General features: G+C 45.1%; 1 protein-coding gene across 3 annotated transcripts in view; it reads left to right on the top strand.

Annotated features, from left to right (window-relative positions):
• Positions 1 to 3,906: 3,906 nt before the first annotated feature.
• The window catches only part of IGF2BP1 (insulin like growth factor 2 mRNA binding protein 1), a 58,674-nt gene continuing 42,895 nt past the window's right edge, over positions 3,907 to 19,685 (top strand). For 2 of the 3 annotated variants that reach the window (XM_017853928.1, XM_017853925.1), the window contains exons 1-2: positions 4,206 to 4,380; positions 5,575 to 5,635. In XM_017853928.1, coding sequence (XP_017709417.1) covers positions 4,206 to 4,380; positions 5,575 to 5,635 — 236 coding nt within the window. Of the gene's footprint in view, positions 4,381 to 5,574; positions 5,636 to 19,685 lie in introns of all 3 variants that reach the window. The other variant, XM_017853924.1, reaches the window with a different exon arrangement.

Below are 19,685 nucleotides of genomic sequence, written 5' to 3'. Positions count from 1 at the left end.
TTATTTCTCCAAGAAAAAAATATTATTTTATTTTCATCTTTAAAAAAGTTGTTTTATTCTCTCAAACTTTTTTTTTCTCTCTGCATGTATTTCTGTGTTCACATTGGAGGAAAATGGATTAGAATCCTATCTTTAAAATTGAGTCAAATGTCAGTGTTTCTGAGTTCAGATAATTAAATTTCATAACTAGACCAAACTGTTCTCCAGGAAAAATAAAGAAGGAAGAGGAGGAAGAGGAGAACAAGAGGAAGAAGTGTAACAGTATTAACATTACTGTGTAGAATATACTATATATTATATAGGGTATGTATTATAAAGGATAATAATTATTAAAGAAAAAAAGAACATTTAATCCTGTAGCTATATTTTTAACTCTTACCCAAGTTAAGTGTAACTCTGCACTAAAGATTTATCTGTCCCAAAGAAGCAAGGTAGAAAAAAATTTGAAAATAAATACAGTGTTTGATAGTAGTCTTTAATGTTAACAAAAACAAAGAAAGATGAAAAGTTATGGTACTTCAAGTCTGCCCATTTTTATCCCTAACCTAGGAATGTCAGTCTAGACAAGAAATAACCCTTAATGTGAGTGCTGGGCTCCTTCAGAAGGGAGAGCTAAAACACCAATCAACGTGATTTAGTTCCCCCAACCCCAGCCTAAAATACCCAGGTCACTAAGGCAAAACTGATTTGGGGTTAAAAGATCTGTATCTCACTCCTGTTGTCTCCTCTCTTGTATTCCTGCAGACTTTGTAGCTTCTGACTATACACACATAAGCCTTTTTTTGGGGGGTGGAGAGGGTTAGAATTCAGTAAAACAGCTGATTTTTAAAAAGAACTAATCAGTTTCAATTTAGCAATAATTGGTAATTTTTAATTAAATATTTAAAAGGATTTTAAAAGATTGTTCAAGTGAATTTATCTGCTCTCTTCTAACGTTATCTTAAATACATTAAAACTGATTTCAGCTAACATTTAGCTAGTGTATTTTTAAATGGAAAAAAATCAACCTAAAAGTGAACTGAATTCAATGGTTATTTTAAAATTTTGTTTCCCATTGACTCTAGGATAGTAAAAGTGGACTGCATTTTATAGGAGTTTAGAGGTCTGGATGGAGATTTTTGTGGGGTGTAACTTGCTTTTGTTTTAGGCATACAGAGGCAGAGTAGTGGATATGTCCCCCAGGGAGACAATCTGAGCAGTGCTTTTATTAGCACCTAAAGATTCAAATAAAATGAAGGCAACAGCACTTAAAGTTTCTGAGAACTGGGATGCTCTCCCTAGTTGCCCTCCTCCTTGTTCCCCAATATAACATAAAAGATTTAAGAAGATTGGGGCTCCTCTTTAGGAAAAGGCCAAGAAATACAACAGCCTTTTTGAGACCATCTTTTAGCCCTTTCAAAAGTCTACACACATCACCAAGAAAAGTTCCCGGGCAACAGAGCCACACGTTCTGGCCAAGATAATTTTTTCCCTCCCTGGACTCTAATTTTCATGAATTCTCTTTGCAGTGCTGTTTGTATTAGCTTGCTTTTCATTTAAAAAATGTTTATTGAGTGCCTACTATGTGGCAGGCAGTTTCCAGCTCATTGGTTTGTTTAAAAATAATGCTTGTGATCAAGAGCTAAGTATTAAGAGTCAGATAAGGGGGGAGGGTCGGAGGTGTGTGTGTGGGGGTGGGACACAGATGTCTTCCCACCTTGTTGGACAGAAAATATTCTCTTTCTACTCAACAACAAATAGCTTCTAGTACTTTAATTCTTGTTCCATGGGAAAAAAAACCCACAAAAACAAAAATCCGACAAACACGTGGCTGGGTAGAACAAAACGCTCACTGGGGAGGGTGGGCTCTAAGGTGGTGGAGGAGATAGAGAAACCGAGTTGGAAGCCCTCCCCCGCCCCCAAGTCCCAGCCCCATTTCTTTTCAGTGCGCCGGGAAAACGGGGAGGGGGACAAAGGTGCTGCGCGCTGTCTTTCAACTCCCGACTTTTTGAATGGCATACAATCGTCCGGCAGCAGAGCGGTGAGCCGAAGTCGGAGTCAGCTCAGACTCTGCAAACGAAAAATAATAACAATAAAAAAAATTCAAGGCATTCATATCGGTGTAGTCAACACGTGTTGCGGAGTCTGCCCGGGCCGCCGGCGACTGAGACAATGGGGTCGGGGACTGGGGAAGGGGAGTGACCCCCTTCCTCACCTGCCCTTCCAGCTCGCGTGCCCCCGACAGAATTATTCTCCCTCCTGCAGAGTCCGGAGTAACACCCCAGTTTCCGCCTTGTTAAGGGGACTCCACAATTTCTGGGGGTCGACCCCTCCTTTTCCCCGTTCCCTGGACGAGGGGGTTCCAGGGTCTCCGGGCCGCGCTCTCCGCCACCCCTGGCGCCATCCCAGCCCCCGCCGCTAGAAACTCGTTGGTCTCGCTTGCCGCTCAGCCGTGGAGCCAGGGCTTGCGAGTGGACCGCGCGTCCCGCTCTCCGCCGCGTATCCGGGACTCCGAAACGCGCGGCGAGCAGCCCCCTCCCCCACCGCCCAGACGGGGGTGCGACCGCCCACGTGTCGCCCCTTGCCCAGTCGGGTCCCTTCCCTCGGGCTCCCGGAGCCCGAGGATCCGGAATGAGTTGGTCAAAGCCGAGGGAAGGGACCCGGGCGGATCCGCTTCCCCCTCCCCAGGAACGGCGGGAGGGGAGGGGAGGGGCCACCGCCCCTCCCCTAAGCTCCCGCCCCTCTCTTCCCAGTGCGCGGAGCGGAAATTACCCCCTCCCCCCGCGGGTCTGACCTGGGGACGTGGGCGGGGCTTCGCCCTTAGCCCCCCGCCCTCCGTCCCTCTCCCGCCTTCCCGCCGGGATCGGAATCCTGCACCCCAAACAAAGTTCCGAGACCCGAACCTAGGGCCTAGGGAGCTGCCAGCGGTGTCCCGGGTGGTGCGGGCGCTGGAAACTCCACCTGTCTGTCCCCGACTCGGAGGGAAAAGGGGACCATTCAAATCTCCACCCGGTCACTCCCTCCCTGAGACCTCCCCCTTCGCTTCGCTCGGGTTAGCCCTAGCTATCACCCCTCTTCCTTCTCTCCCACCGTCCCTCTCTCCTGGGGTCATCTCCGGCCAGTTCCGCGAGTTCCCCCCAGGACCCCGAAACGTTATCATTTAACAGCCGGACCCCGGGTGCGAACCACCCTTTCTCCCGTGGGGATCTCAAAACATGATTTCCTGCGGCTTTCTCGTTCTCCACTGGGATCCCCCATGTTCCCAGCTTCCCAGTCCCGCGCTCGCAGGGTCCCCCGATCCTGCATCCCCGGAGGCGGGGAGTTTCGTGGGGCTGGGGTAGTGAAGGCGGAGACCCCCCCCATTTAAACATCTAGGGAAAAGGTGGCTTTCTTTTTAAATCACCAGCTCGTGCGACCCTCTCCTGAAGACCCCAGAGTCTTCGGCTTCTCTTTGTCTATCTCGGCCGTCCCCCGCCTGTCAGTCGCTAGCAGTTAACCGGGGTGGGGTGAGCAACCCCGCCCCCCAAAACGAATAAAAAATAACCGTACATTTTACCCTTTAAGACCTGGGAGATCTGGGCTGGACCATCCTCCCCCAGTTCGGGCTGGGGTAGGGGGATGGGTGGGGCGGGGCGCTTCCCTAGGGGCCAGGTTCTTGCAAAGGGGGAAGGGGCCATAGAGCTTCAGGGACGCTGCCCCACCGCTCCAGTTTACCACGGGGGTGAGTTGAGTTCCCCACCCTCAGGCGGGAGATTACTGGGTTTGGCCGGAGGGCCGAGGGGCCCTGTGGCGTCGGGGTCTTCCCCTGCAGGGTGGGTGGGGCTGTCACCACGTGGCTTCTCCTTTTTTTTTTTTTTTTTTTTTCCGCTCCATTTTTTTTCAAGTCGATTTTATTTAGAGGCGGCGCCAGGGCGGCCGCGGAGAAACGTGACACACCAGCCCTCTCGGAGGGGTTTCGGACCGAAGGGAAGGAGCTGCGCCGAGTCGTCCGTCTCCCTGCGCGCCGCGGGCACTTCTCCTGGGCTCTCCCCGAACTCTCCCGCGACCTCTGCGCGCCCTCAGGCCGCCTTCCCCGCCCTGGGCTCGGGACAACTTCTGGGGTGGGGTGCAAAGAAAGTTTGCGGCTCCTGCCGCCGGCCTCCCCGCCTCTCGGCCTAAGAGGCTTGCCGCCCGCGTCCGCTCGTTTGGCCTTGCCCGGGACCGCGTCCTGCTCCGAGACCGCCACCATGAACAAGCTTTACATCGGCAACCTCAACGAGAGCGTGACCCCCGCGGACTTGGAGAAAGTGTTTGCGGAGCACAAGATCTCCTACAGCGGCCAGTTCTTGGTCAAATCCGGCTACGCCTTCGTGGACTGCCCAGACGAGCACTGGGCGATGAAGGCCATCGAAACTTTCTCCGGTAAGAGCACAGCCACCTCCCGGAAAAGCCACAACGAAAGCCCCGAACAACGGAGACCCGCACCTTCCGGTTCCTCTCCCGCCAACTCCTCTCTTCCCGGGCCTGCAGGGCTTGGCCTCTGTACCCACCCTCGACCTACCCTCTTCGATGCCCCCTCCCTCGCTCTGCGCCCCCCACCCCCGCGCAGAAACATTCGGGATTTTCTCATCCCTTCCTCCCTGCCGGAGATAAGCAGCTCTGGCTTCCCCCATTCCTCCTCCCCACCGACGGGGCGGGAGCCCCCACTGGCAGTAGTGGGGGGGTGGATTTAGGGACACGGAGATGACCCCCGGCTGGGCGTTATTTCCACGTCGAGCCCCTCCCTGTCCGCCGGTGGACGGCCCCCCAGCTAGAAAACCCTGGCTCCCTTTCCTCAGTCTTAGGCCTTTCCAGGCGTGGAAGGGGTCCCCCGGACCGCTTGCGATCTCTCCGTTTCGCGTGGGGAATGCAGCCCTCTAGCAGGACTTGCAAGGAAGGGGGTCCTGTCTCCTGCCTAGGGCCTGGGGCTTGAGCCATTTTGATTTGAAAGTGGGGCGTGAGCGGGGTGGCGCGGCGGCGGCGGCGCCGGGTCGCCATGCTGCTTCCCGAGACGCCGAGGCTGGGCCGAGAGCCGCGCGCGGCGGCAGCGAGGCACCCTCCCCGCCGGGCCCCGCTCTGCTCCCCCAGGTCCACCCCTTCCCAAACCAGTCCCGACAGGTGACCGCTCCGCGGCTCGAAGCCCTTCTTCCTGGCCAACAGAGAAAAACAAAGTTTCGTTCTGCACACCGCCTCCCGCCCCGCGCCCCACTTTCTGAGGAACGGGGAGCCTTTTCTCTCCTGGCTCCTTCTCCCCACATCTGGGAGCAATGTAGGCAGCGCACCCACACAAATGGCCTCGCACCTTTCCCAAATCAGGATTCCTGAGCGATCCACTCAGCAAGCCTCAATGATTAAATAAAGCAAAAATTAAAAAATGAATAATAACGAATTTATAGACTCCACCATTCCTAGAGCAACCTTTTTCCCATCTGGCTGCGGAAGCCACTGCCTGGATTCCTAGGAAGATCTCGAATCCCAGTAACTCCTGAATTAGCCTAGTGTCTTTCCCCTTCCTCTTCCCACCCCCAACCCCTGTTCACGCTCTCATGGTCATTTTTTTTCTTTTTTAATCTTTAGGGAAAGTAGAATTACAAGGAAAACGCCTAGAGATTGAACATTCGGTGCCCAAAAAACAAAGGTAGGAAAGAGCTCTTTTCTGGGGGGGTGGTGGGGGGGCCGCTGGGGTGTGCTGAGAAGCTGTGTTCAGGGGTCCATAGCGTCTCCAGTGGAAGAAACCCATTACTGGTCTTTCCCACCCCCAACTCCGGATGTTGGGGGCAGGGAGGGAAGATTGGCCAAGATCTTGTAATGGGTGGTTTACAGCTTGTAAAAAAAAATAAGTTGGGGCTGGGGTGGGCTAAAAGATGTTGCTTGCAGAATTAAAGGGGAAAGAAAATCAATAGGGGAGAAACCTTTTTGGAGTTTGTTCAACTTGTGGGGCCGTTTTTTGTGGGGAACCTTAAAATCTTCGAAGAGTTCAGACTCAGAGCGATTTCTGCAACTTCGTAGCAGGCCTCATTTTCTGTTTTTCCCACTCTTTCCACACCAGAATTCTTAAGTAGATTGCCCTTCTACTCCTAAGTGATGTGGAATCAGTTTCCCGTGCCCCAAAGAATCCCCTTATAGCTTGTATTTTATTTATATTTCTGCAACAGGCAAAGACTTCTTATTTTCCATGGACCCCCCCACCCCCAATCCCTCATATCTCACATCATCCCTCTCCCCAACTGGATTTTCCAAAGAATATGCCTTGGCTGTACTATCCTTTTCGAGCCCCCCTACCCCCACTCCTTAAGCCCATTGTTACAAGGGGACCATCTGGGGTGAGAGCTTTGTGTTGAGGCTGTGAGCTGNTTTTTTCTTTTGCTCTTGAGGATGGTTTAAATTTTAGAGAATAAAGTGAAAAGCAAGAGAAATAGCAAAACGTGATGAAATGGAACTCAAAACATTTATATTTTAATTTTCATGGTGCCCTGTATTTATGAATCTTTTTCCCCAAGCCATTTGCTTGCTTTTAAGCCATTTCTAGGCTCCTTCTTGTTCCCTCCAAAATGCATTACTCAGGGCTCTTTTTTGAGTTGGAATGGAGAGGGGGTTTGTGAGAAGACTGGGTAAAAAAAAATCTCTGTCCACACCCATATTAAATTAGATCTTTTGTGTGTTCTCCCCTTCCTGAAATAATTTTTTTAGCCCAAACATTGAGTCAATTGTGTTTTCTTTGCTTTTGTTTTGGTTGGTGGTGAGAAGGCACTTCATTTTCTAGAATGAATCAATTTTGAAGTCTCAAGATTTAAAAAAGAAAGAGTTTGTTTTCATTAAGTCAGTTTGCTCTATCATTTTGTGTCTTTGAGGAAGTATGTTGTGGTATGTGTCTTTAGTCTGTGTCTGAAAAGTATTTCGTCAGTTAGGTTTGTTACTGACTTTCCATCATCTCATGGATGTATAGAACAGGAACTAGTTAATTATGACTAACACATTCTAAGCAAAATGAACTACACAAATAATATTTTGTATATATGTATACTCTTGTATTTTCCTTAGGAACTCTTCTTGAGGCATTCAGTTCCAAATGAACTATGATTTCAATTTCTAAGATAATTCATAAAACCCAACAACAAAATGTTCCTGGTGGTTTTTTTTTTTAAGAGGGGAAATCAAACAAAAGATACGCTGTAACAATACCTCTTAATATATTTTGTTCTCAGTTTGAATTTATTTGATACATATAATTTGTACCTTTTAAGAACTCAAGAGGCCGAACACTATGCATTTCAACTGAAAACAGCAATTAGCTTGAATTTTTTAAATGAGGTGATATTAAATTTCTCAGCGATCACCATCTCAAACCCCTTTTAGTGTTGGAATTTGGTTAACAATTTGTGCTTTTTTGTTGAGAATTTGTTTATGTTCACTGCCAGATATTGAGACAAAAGAGAAAACCAAATGCATTTAAACACAGTTGTGGAAAGGGCTTGTATATGTTTTATTCTGGGAGACTGAGGAGCAGTTGAGGTAAAGGGGTACCATTTTAATGTGACTTGATTACTTTGAGACATGATTTGCTTTTAAGGGAATTAAACCTTTGTTACGCTTGCCACTGTGGTGTGCCTTTTCTAGAGGAATGTGACCTAAAGATAGCATATTCACTGTCAACTGGTGTCATCAAAATAAAAGGTGTTACTGTTAAGAAAAAAATGCAAGAGATGCACTGAATCATTTTTTTAAAGGTGAAATGTGTTCACAATAAGGAATTCTAAGTTTGGTTATTTCTTCAGGCAGATTAATNCCGGGCCCCGCTCTGCTCCCCCAGGTCCACCCCTTCCCAAACCAGTCCCGACAGGTGACCGCTCCGCGGCTCGAAGCCCTTCTTCCTGGCCAACAGAGAAAACAAAGTTTCGTTCTGCACACCGCCTCCCGCCCCGCGCCCCACTTTCTGAGGAACGGGGAGCCTTTTCTCTCCTGGCTCCTTCTCCCCACATCTGGGAGCAATGTAGGCAGCGCACCCACACAAATGGCCTCGCACCTTTCCCAAATCAGGATTCCTGAGCGATCCACTCAGCAAGCCTCAATGATTAAATAAAGCAAAATTAAAAAATGAATAATAACGAATTTATAGACTCCACCATTCCTAGAGCAACCTTTTCCCATCTGGCTGCGGAAGCCACTGCCTGGATTCCTAGGAAGATCTCGAATCCCAGTAACTCCTGAATTAGCCTAGTGTCTTTCCCCTTCCTCTTCCCACCCCAACCCCTGTTCACGCTCTCATGGTCATTTTTTTTCTTTTTTAATCTTTAGGGAAAGTAGAATTACAAGGAAAACGCCTAGAGATTGAACATTCGGTGCCCAAAAAACAAAGGTAGGAAAGAGCTCTTTTCTGGGGGGGTGGTGGGGGGGCCGCTGGGGTGTGCTGAGAAGCTGTGTTCAGGGGTCCATAGCGTCTCCAGTGGAAGAAACCCATTACTGGTCTTTCCCACCCCAACTCCGGATGTTGGGGCAGGGAGGGAAGATTGGCCAAGATCTTGTAATGGGTGGTTTACAGCTTGTAAAAAAAAATAAGTTGGGGCTGGGGTGGGCTAAAAGATGTTGCTTGCAGAATTAAAGGGGAAAGAAAATCAATAGGGGAGAAACCTTTTGGAGTTTGTTCAACTTGTGGGGCCGTTTTTTGTGGGGAACCTTAAAATCTTCGAAGAGTTCAGACTCAGAGCGATTTCTGCAACTTCGTAGCAGGCCTCATTTTCTGTTTTCCCACTCTTTCCACACCAGAATTCTTAAGTAGATTGCCCTTCTACTCCTAAGTGATGTGGAATCAGTTTCCCGTGCCCCAAAGAATCCCCTTATAGCTTGTATTTTATTTATATTTCTGCAACAGGCAAAGACTTCTTATTTTCCATGGACCCCCCCACCCCAATCCCTCATATCTCACATCATCCCTCTCCCCAACTGGATTTTCCAAAGAATATGCCTTGGCTGTACTATCCTTTTCGAGCCCCCCTACCCCCACTCCTTAAGCCCATTGTTACAAGGGGACCATCTGGGGTGAGAGCTTTGTGTTGAGGCTGTGAGCTGGGGCTCTTTGGAGGGTCTAGAACTCCGTGGATGAATGGTGTGTGTGTGTATGTGTGTGTGTGTGTATGTATGTGTGTGTGTGTGTGTGTGTGTGTGTGTGTTCCAGTACCCTCTATTCTCTCTCTTCAGCAAAATGGGGTACCTCCATCATGCTTACCGAGAATTCATAGTGGATTTCAAATATTGCATTGAACTCTGAAATCTTTCCTTGAACTCTGGCTGGGAAGTGTAAGGGCAGAGTCTTTCCACTTTTCTCAAATCAGACTTTAAACATGTTGACAGTGTAGAGTTTGCTCTCGTGTCCCAAGTTGGAAAGCAGCCCCCAGTAAATCTTTGATCCTCCTCACCCCCATTTCAACTGAAAACTTGGTAAAATTCAGAATAGTCTCTGGCCTTTTCGGGGTGGGTAGATGGGGGGTAGTGACTGCTTTTTTTGGGGGACCATTAAGAGGGCCTAGAAAGTATAATGTGGGATAAAAATCTATTTAGTGGTTTATCTTGATATTTAAGTAACTTGGAACTATTGTGTCTATAGATCAATATGGCTTGTTATTACGTTTATAGAGCTTGCGATTTAACTTCAAATGCTTGAAATACAGTGTTATTGGAAAGGCAATTAGAGTTAGGTGTAAAGAGGTAATAAAATGGGAAGGAAGAAAAGAAGTCTTATTTGCTATTTTGAAACATTTTCTGGAGATGTGACCAAGGAACATACACTGACACCAGCAGGTTTATTGAAAAGGATATGGATATTTTAACTGAAAGCTGAGTGTTGATGAAAAATGTCCAGAATAAATGGAATTCTAAGATATATGAATTTTTTCTTTTGCTCTTGAGGATGGTTTAAATTTTAGAGAATAAAGTGAAAAGCAAGAGAAATAGCAAAACGTGATGAAATGGAACTCAAAACATTTATATTTTAATTTTCATGGTGCCCTGTATTTATGAATCTTTTTCCCCAAGCCATTTGCTTGCTTTTAAGCCCTTTCTAGGCTCCTTCTTGTTCCCTCCAAAATGCATTACTCAGGGCTCTTTTTTGAGTTGGAATGGAGAGGGGGTTTGTGAGAAGACTGGGTAAAAAAAAATCTCTGTCCACACCCATATTAAATTAGATCTTTTGTGTGTTCTCCCCCTTCCTGAAATAATTTTTTTAGCCCAAACATTGAGTCAATTGTGTTTTCTTTGCTTTTTGTTTTGGTTGGTGGTGAGAAGGCACTTCATTTTTCTAGAATGAATCAATTTTTGAAGTCTCAAGATTTAAAAAAGAAAGAGTTTGTTTTCATTAAGTCAGTTTGCTCTATCATTTTGTGTCTTTGAGGAAGTATGTTGTGGTATGTGTCTTTAGTCTGTGTCTGAAAAGTATTTCGTCAGTTAGGTTTGTTACTGACTTTCCATCATCTCATGGATGTATAGAACAGGAACTAGTTAATTATGACTAACACATTCTAAGCAAAATGAACTACACAAATAATATTTTGTATATATGTATACTCTTGTATTTTCCTTAGGAACTCTTCTTGAGGCATTCAGTTCCAAATGAACTATGATTTCAATTTCTAAGATAATTCATAAAAACCCAACAACAAAATGTTCCTGGTGGTTTTTTTTTTTAAGAGGGGGAAATCAAACAAAAGATACGCTGTAACAATACCTCTTAATATATTTTGTTCTCAGTTTGAATTTATTTGATACATATAATTTGTACCTTTTTAAGAACTCAAGAGGCCGAACACTATGCATTTCAACTGAAAACAGCAATTAGCTTGAATTTTTTAAATGAGGTGATATTAAATTTCTCAGCGATCACCATCTCAAACCCCCTTTTAGTGTTGGAATTTGGTTAACAATTTGTGCTTTTTTGTTGAGAATTTGTTTATGTTCACTGCCAGATATTGAGACAAAAGAGAAAAACCAAATGCATTTAAACACAGTTGTGGAAAGGGCTTGTATATGTTTTATTCTGGGAGACTGAGGAGCAGTTGAGGTAAAGGGGGTACCATTTTAATGTGACTTGATTACTTTGAGACATGATTTGCTTTTTAAGGGAATTAAACCTTTGTTACGCTTGCCACTGTGGTGTGCCTTTTTCTAGAGGAATGTGACCTAAAGATAGCATATTCACTGTCAACTGGTGTCATCAAAATAAAAGGTGTTACTGTTAAGAAAAAAATGCAAGAGATGCACTGAATCATTTTTTTAAAGGTGAAATGTGTTCACAATAAGGAATTCTAAGTTTGGTTATTTCTTCAGGCAGATTAATGGTCCTTCTTTCCTTTTCCTCTGTGTTGACTTAAAATGAGGTGGGCTAACTCCCTTAAATTTCCACCTATTAAACAAAATTAGTTTTATAAACCATTCATAAAATTGAGAACTCTCAAAAGAAAGTGTCCAAACTTGATTCCTATTTTTACAGTTTAATTTTTTGAAGTTAACAGCTTTAAAAATCTGTGAGGGGGTGTCTTATAAATGGCAAAAAATATTTTAAATATATTTTAACAATGGTTTCTCGAGGTTCTGAAGAAATCACTGAATCACTAAACATTTTCAAAACAACCTAAAAATTGCCTTCAGAAATGGATTTGCACTTAAGAAAAAAAAAACAAAAACAAACCCACCTTGTACTTTGGGGCTGAAAATGAATGAAGAGGGGTTAAAAAACAAGGGAATGAAAACTATTAGAGCAGCAGGGTTTTCAGGCACTTTTACTTTAATGGTTGTAATTATGGATTAGTATCCAAATGAAAAAGTTTTTAACTCATAGTAATATTAGGTTAGAATTTTTTTTTTTTTTTTTTTTTTTTTTAAAAAAGGGAAAAAAATGGTTGAATGTTAAGTTTTTGTGCACTGTTTGGAGGAAAGGTGGAAACTGGGGTACATTCTTTCCCTATTTTGATTTCCACCTAAAAATTAAACTTTGCAAATTCATAAATTAGTTGCCTTCACTGCTGCTAGAAGTCCTTAACTGTTCCGATTTCGGTGGTCAGTATTTCAAGATGAGAGTTTCCTAAGGGCAGTGGCAACTAAGTCCCTTAGAAGGCAGTGGCAACTAAGGCAGTGGCAACTAAGTCCCTTAGAAGAATTGTAGATTTCTAGAACCCCTTATTTTTCTGACCCAAATTAAAAGATGAAATTTTATCATAATGGCTTCTCAGATGGAGAACTTTTAGTAAAAAAGGGGAAGAACTGCAATTCCCATCACTAATTTATTCAAAGTATTGTTAATTGTTGAAAAGGTAAAGTTTTTTAAAGTTTTAATGGCACAGCTTTTGGTGGAAAAAAACATTCTTATAATTATGTTTCAGAGATGAAATACATGACATTAGCAGTTGGAGGAACCTTGATTCAAAGGTTCTGAGCTTCTAATCTTTTAAAATTACCTTAATATGTATCATTTTAATCTATGTGTGTGGGTACTTTTAAGGCTTACTTTTTAAGAGTGTATTTATACTATACTTTAATGTGTAGCAGCCAGTTGACAAAGATACTATTGAGATAGTCTAGTGAGTATACAATTTTAAAACATTTTAAATTCAGGTCTGGTTTAGTTGAGTGAGAAGTGGGGAACAGCAAGTGCTATTTGTTGAAGTTTAAAGGTTTTGTGAAGAGTTATTTAGTGGTTAGATCTGTTGATTTTTGTGTGTGGGGTGGTAGTGGTGGTGATGGGGTTGTTAGAATAAATGTATAAACCAAAGGCATTTGAAGAACGGACATTTTCCCAGCTGTTAGAATTTAAATTAAGTCTTGTTCGTTCCCCATTCTCTTAAAAGATTCTTGAAATGTGGCTAATGTCTTCCAGAAAGTGCAGCTTAGAATTTGGGATGGGAGTGTTAGGGAAAGAAAAGGGGAGGAAAAAAGCAGCGGGGGAGACTGGAGAAATCAGACGAGTTAGTCCCGGCTTGGAAATTCCAGACGGGGAGGGGGGAGGGAGAGAGGGAGGGAGGGGAGATGCGGGGTTGGGTGGATTTCCCGCTTCCCTTTTAAAGGGGAGCGGCTGAAGGCTCACAGTGTTACCCACGGGAGAGGGGTCGGAGACGGGTGGTAGACTCAGCGCAGGGCAAGGCTATATTTGCTTTTGGAGTTGCCTGCCTTCCCTTCCCCTTTGAAAAAGAGAGAAGAGAGAAAGTGGCGGCGGCGCTGGAGGCTCTTCCTGGAGCGCTCGCCCGGGCCCGGCGGCCCTAACCTTCCCCGCCCGCCCCCGCGCCAGTCCCAGCCCGGCAATCTCGGCTCGCTCTGAGGTGGGGCCGCCCGCCTGCCTTCTCTTAACAAGCCCCTGACAGAGAACATCCGCTGGCCTGGGTCTCCGAAGAGGACTTACCCTCTCAGATCCCTGAGACCCCTGGAGATCCCAGGCTGCTTGTGGCGCGCCTTAGTCCTGGGAACCCCCAGATCGCAAAGCTTGCAGCAGATACCCCACAAAAGGGTTCCCCCCCACCGGCTGCGGGCTGCAGACCCTTTCCAGCACCTGGGCTGCCTCAAGAGCTCTCCATTCTAAGGCAAAAAGCCAGTGGGTAAATGTGAAGTGAAAAGAGGCAAAAAGAGAGGAAGAGTGGGTAAAGGGAAAATAGGATGAGAGAGTTGGATAGAAAATGGAAGTGCAGGTAGCTGTTGCTCTCTCCCAGTAGCTGGGGTCTTGGCCTGAGAAACAGAACCTTAAAGAGTTAAGTGTCAGTTTAAGTAACCTGCAATCTTTACAAAATGAGCTGTTTGTGTCTGTCCACAGGTCCTGAAGGCTGACCGAAACAATAACAGAGGCAGTAATAGTAGTCAGAGAGGTTCTATCCATGGATTCTGTTTATCTTGTAAAAGAGAGACAACAGGCCTTCCAGTTGGCCACTGGCAAGGCTCTGAGGATCTTTCTCAGGGTCTCAGCCAGTCTTTGACTCCATGTTAGTATAAAACTGCACCCCATCCATTTCCACCTTTCCTCTCCTCCCCTATACCTTTTTAAATGCGTGTCAAAACAAAAAGCAGAAGGAAAGGTCTCTCAAACCTGTACTCAAGAAAATGTATGCCCATTTGGTTACTGATGGTTTGGTTAAAAATGATCCTGTAAGATAACACCTGATACACACCATCGCAAGGAGACAATGCCAGCAGGAAGCTATTTAGTTCCCAGGTAGTGACTTCATTCTACTAGGAGAACTTGGGATGGCCCTTCAGATTTTGATCAGAGGGGACTATTTACTTATTGGTGGATAGAAGGGGGGGGTCATCCTACTATTACAATTTATTGCAGAGCCAACTTTGTAACACCTGCTTACTACCTTGCAGCACAGTAGGTTTGCAATAATACAACAGGCTGGAACAAACTTTTGCCCTAACCATAGTCGACTGACAAAATATGAGTTGATTACAGGTAAATCACAGAAAAGTAGGTTTGGACCTCATACTTTTAATACATACAGTTGGAAAAAACCTGATTGCAACACACTGAAATGTAACTGTGTGCAGGACAAACACCATCAGAAATGCAGTCCTTTTGCAGAAATCCACGTTCCCAGGAGCATGGCTGATCATAAGCAAACTGCTTTTGACTGAAATAGAGAGCAAACAGCTGGATGATTAAGAGAAGTTTTGAGTGGATTGTGCAGATATTTTCAAGACCCCTTAGGACAAGTCTGGTTGTTAGACAAGTGGCATTTTGGTGGCTGGAAGGCATGTAAGGGATGTGTCTGATATGGGATGGCTGGGAAATTTTGCGTATAGTTTAGAGGAGGGTTGTGGAGAAAAATCCCGTAATAGAGGAGGCAGGAGAAGAGGGGAAGCTCTGCATTTTCTCTTTCCCTTTCTACCATGTCTGGTTAGTGGATTCTAGTCAATCCTCTCCACATTTCCTTATGTAAAGAGGGTTAAGGAGAACTTCAATTTTTTTTTTTTTTCATTTTGAATTAATTTTAGTTAAAAACTCAATCACTCATTCAAGCCAGGCCTGGTGGTTCACACCTGCAGTCCTAGCACTTCTGGAGGCCGAATAGGGCAGATCACATGAGGCCAGGAGTTCAAGATCGGTCTGGCCAACATGGTGAAACCCTGTCTCTACTGAAAATACAAAAATTAGTCAGGTATGGTGGTGCATGCCTGTAGTCTTAGCTACTCGGGAGGCTGAGGCCAGAGAATTGCTTGAACCCGGGAGGTGGAGGTTGCAGTGAGCTGAGATCGTACCACTGCACTCCAGCCTGGGCAACAGAGCGAGACTGTGTCTCAAATAAAAACAGAAACCAACTCAGTCACTCATTTGGATGCTTTGGCCACTTGAAATGGAAAATGTTAAGTCTGAGTGAAATTTGATTGGATAGTTTAGTTTAGTTGATTGGATATAGTTAGGATCTTTAAGTGGAGAAATCAGAGAATTCAGAAATATGTGTGTAATGGTTGTTTGTGTGGTCTGAGCTCTTTGGCAAAGAGGAATGAGGAGGAAAGGAATCATTCAAAATTCTTAAGACTCCAGGAGGGTAGAAGTGCTGTTAGGTCAGAGTCTTAATGACCTACCCTAGGTCTCTCACTCATCTTTTACTGGGGTCTGGAGGAAAGGTCTTCCTCCCAGGAGCATTCAATGTTTAAAAGCTTGAGCTCAATTTCTGTAACTGTAAAGAGGTGGTCCTAATAGTAGTACACAATAGCTCCTTTTTTTTTTTTTTTTTTTTGAGACGGATCTTGCTCGCTCCGCCCAGGCTGGGAGTGCAGTGCCGCGGATCTCAGCTCACGCAACCCGCCTCCCGGTTCACGGCATTCTCCTCTCAGCTCCGGAGTAGCTGGGAACTACAAGCGCCCGCCACCTCGCCCGGCTAGTTTTTTTTTGTATTTTTAGTAGAGGATGGGTTTACCATGTTAGTGCCAGGATGGTCTCGATCCTGCAGACCTCTGATCCGCACGTCTCCGGCCCCGCCTCCCAAAGTGCTGGGATTACAGGCTTGAGCCACCTCGCCTGGCCTAATAGCTCTTATTGTTACTATTTTGTTGTAGATATTGACTTCTGTCACTTCTGCCCTAGCCATTGTTTGTCCTCCTTTGAAGCTTTGCAGTTGTATCCTACTCTGCCCCATATAGCTGTGGTAAGCTCCATGAGTATTAGAACTGATCAAGTGTACAGATGCCTGAAAATGTGTCCATGAGAGTTTGTGTTTGAACTGTGTGTGTGTCAGCTTGGGCTATATATCTAAGGCACTAGGAACAGTGATGGCTAGGCATGTTGAAGGGGGTCTGTGTGTAGGGTGCTTTGGTAACTCTACCTGTATGTTGAAAGGAAAAGCCATCTTTTAGCGGAGAGAGATGAAGCTCACCAGGGCAACCCCACAGAACCCCTAGAATATAGATTCCCCCAGTACATTCTCTGAGACAGAAGGCTTGGAGAGATGAGGCAAGCATGGCAGATAATGCTACTAATTGTTCATTAGGGGAAACAGGCCATTTATTCGTTACCATTTATGCCCTGAACTTGGTCCAGGTTCCTAGCTAAAATTTCACACTTTAGGGCTACTGTCAAAGGTACACATAGAGTAGGGACATTGGTAAGAGGGGAACTAACTCTGCATATAAGGTAGGTGTTGTAAGAATTCAGGATGAAGGGGACTGTACATGAATCCTCCTGGGGGTCTGAGGAAGGAAGAAATGAGAGCAATGTCCCCCCTCTGCTGGGATGGGTATGTTTATTTTCATGTCCTGCTCTTGGTAAGCTAACAAAATAGGCATTCAGGAACTGGGGATCCCTAGATACCCAGGGGTGACCACACACATTGTTCCCTACTTCTTCTGCCTCTGTAGTGTCCTCACGTTCTCTCCCTGGTTCCCTGGTCTGGAACCAGTTCCCAAAGATGCACTCAGAACCCACTTTTATGCCCACTTTTTCATTTCAGCCCTCTGCTCAAAGGCTGCATGCCATAATGCAGGCACATGGGTGGATGCATACACATACATACACACAGGTCCACAGCCCCAGCCCTGGGAATAAGGGTTGAACCTTCTTACTGGGATGGGGAGGAAAAGGGCTTCTCATCCGGATGTGGTTTTCAGTCTTTTAACAGGCTTGTGACTTTAATCATTTACTATAAAGGGTTTTACAATTAGTTTATGCAGAATGATGTGTGTTGCCTCTTTCTAGAGTGGCATTTGGGATTGCTTGGGGCTCGTCAACTTTCCATTAGGGACTCTGAGGAGGAGAAAATGAGGGGAGACAGGAACTGAAATGGGAGCTGTTGGGTGGAGTAAACTTGTTGAGGATGTCTATTCAAAGTTAGAAATATTTATTCTGCTTCCTCCTTAAGGTCTCTAAGTTGCTTGGGAGGAGAACCTCCAACTGTAATAGAGACCAGTTGCTTTGGCAGGATTTGGAGATGAAGTTCTAAATTAAAGGGCAGGGCAGGCGCAGTGGCTCATGCCTGTAATCCCAGCACTTTGGGAGGTTGAAGCGGGTGGATCACCTATCAGGGGTTTGAGACCAGCCTGACCAACATGGTGAAACCCCGTCTCTCCTAAACATACAAAAATTAGCTGGGCGTGGTGGCTAGCACCTGTAATCCCAGCTACTGGGGAGGCTGAGGCAGGAGAATTGCTTGAACCCAGGAGGCAGAGGTTGCAGTGAGCAGAGATTGTGCCATTATACTTCAGCCTGGGTGACAAGAGTGAAATTCCATTTCAAAAAAAAAAAAAAGTGAAAAAAGTAAAAAAAAAGTAAATAAATTGAAGGGCAAAGATAATTCTTCACAGAGAGACATGGCTGTTGGTGGCTGCAGCTAGTGTATTCCAAACAAGGACTAGATGTACTAGGATGTTGGCTGAGGAAGCAGCTAGATTCAGAAGAATGTACTCTTGTTAAGGGTCTTCCTGAAACTTATTTAAATTTATTTAAAATCTAGCTGACTGAGGTTATCTATAGGGTTTTCTTCCTCTCTATATTTATTACCATTTGGTTAAGATATGCTGCTGCTTTTGGCTTTTTAGAATAGAGTGGAGTGATTCCTGTCCAGAATGAGCTCTGGGTGTAGGCAGGAGGTGGAACAGAATGATCTTCACAAACCTCTAATATTTCTGTGAGATAATCTTTGTTCTACTCTTCTACCCTTGCCCCTCTTGCTGGCCATCTTGAATGAGTAGTTTCCTTTAAACTTCTAACTAAAAGAGGAATGCTGTCTGTCTAGGCCCAAACTCCTTTGCTCTCTTCTCTTAAAAGCCCCATGGTTAGCAACTGTAGCCTGGGAGTGTGTGTGGGGTCCTTGCCACTCAGTCACTGGCTGTTTGAAAATAACTTAAAATATATATTTACAATGAAAAGCCATGGGAGAAAACATTTAATAAGATGCTGCAGACTTCTGTGATAGCTTGCACATTGCTGCAAAAATTGGTACCTCTAATGTATTCATTGATTCATACATGCATACATTCATCCAGTTACTTTTATCTATTAAGAGTCTACTATTGCATGAGATGCCTTTTGCTTAGGTATTAGAAATACAGTGAGGAACAAGTGAAAGACCCTGACCTTACAGTACAGATGGAAGGAAATGTAATTTTTTTTGTTTGTTTTTTTGAGGTGGACTCTTGCTCTGTTGCCCAGGCCGGAGTGCTGTGGTGCCATCTTGGCTCACTGCAGCCTCTGCCTCCCGGGTTCAAGCGATTCTCCTGCCTCAGTCTCCCCAAGTAGCTAAGACTATAGGTGTGCGCCAGCATGCCCGGCTAAGTTTTGTATTTTTAGTAGAGACGGATTTCACCATGTTGGCCAGGCTGGTCTTGAACACCTGACTTCAGGTTATCCACCCACCTCGGCCCCACAAGATGCTGGGATTACAGGCGTGAGCCACCGTGCCCTGCTAGAAATATAATTTAACAGATATTTCAGATATTTTTTCTTTGGAAACTTGTAGGTTTTTTTCTTTATCCTTGGTGTGTGTGTATATCTGTATCTATATCTATATATAAATATATATATGTATATTTTAAAATTATTTTTAGGCTGGGCGCGGTGGCTCACACCTGTAATCCCAGCACTTTGGGAGGCCAAGGCGGGCAGATCACTTGAAGTCAGGAGTTCAAGACCAGCCTGGCCAATATGTGAAACCCTGTCTGTACTAATACAAAAATTAGCTGAGCATGGTAATGCATGCCTGTAATCCCAGCAACTCTGGAGGCTGAGGCAGGAGAATCTCTTGAACCTGGGAGGCAGCGGTTGCAGTGAGCTGAGATCGTCCCATTGCACTCCAGCCTGGGCAACAAGAGCAAAACTCCATCTAAAAAAAAAAAAATTGTAAAATACACAAAAAGGTAAAATTTAACACCTTTATCATTTTAAGTATATAGTTTAGTGACATAAACGTTCATGTCTATGCGCGGTTGCTCAAGCCTGTAATCCCAGCACTTTGGGAGGCCGAGGTGGGTGGATCACCTGAGGTCAGGAGTTTGAGACCAGCCTGGCCAACATGGTGGAACCCTGTCTCTACTAAAAATACAAAAATTAGTCGGGCGTGGTGGCGTGCGCCTGTAATTGTAGCTACTCGGAAGTCTGAGGCAGGAGAATTGCTTGAACTCGGGAGGTGGAGGTTGCAGTGAGCTGAGATTGCGACACTGCACTCCAGCCTGGGCGAAAAGGAGCAAAACTCCATCTCAAAAAAAAAAAAAAAAAAAAAAAAAAA

The sequence above is a fragment of the Rhinopithecus bieti genome, unplaced genomic scaffold (genome assembly GCF_001698545.2).
Source record: "Rhinopithecus bieti isolate Rb0 unplaced genomic scaffold, ASM169854v2 scaffold_35856, whole genome shotgun sequence".
Lineage (NCBI taxonomy): Eukaryota > Metazoa > Chordata > Mammalia > Primates > Cercopithecidae > Rhinopithecus > Rhinopithecus bieti.
The sequence above is the reverse complement of the archived record's forward strand: the minus strand, read 5'-3'. Positions and strand labels throughout refer to the sequence as shown.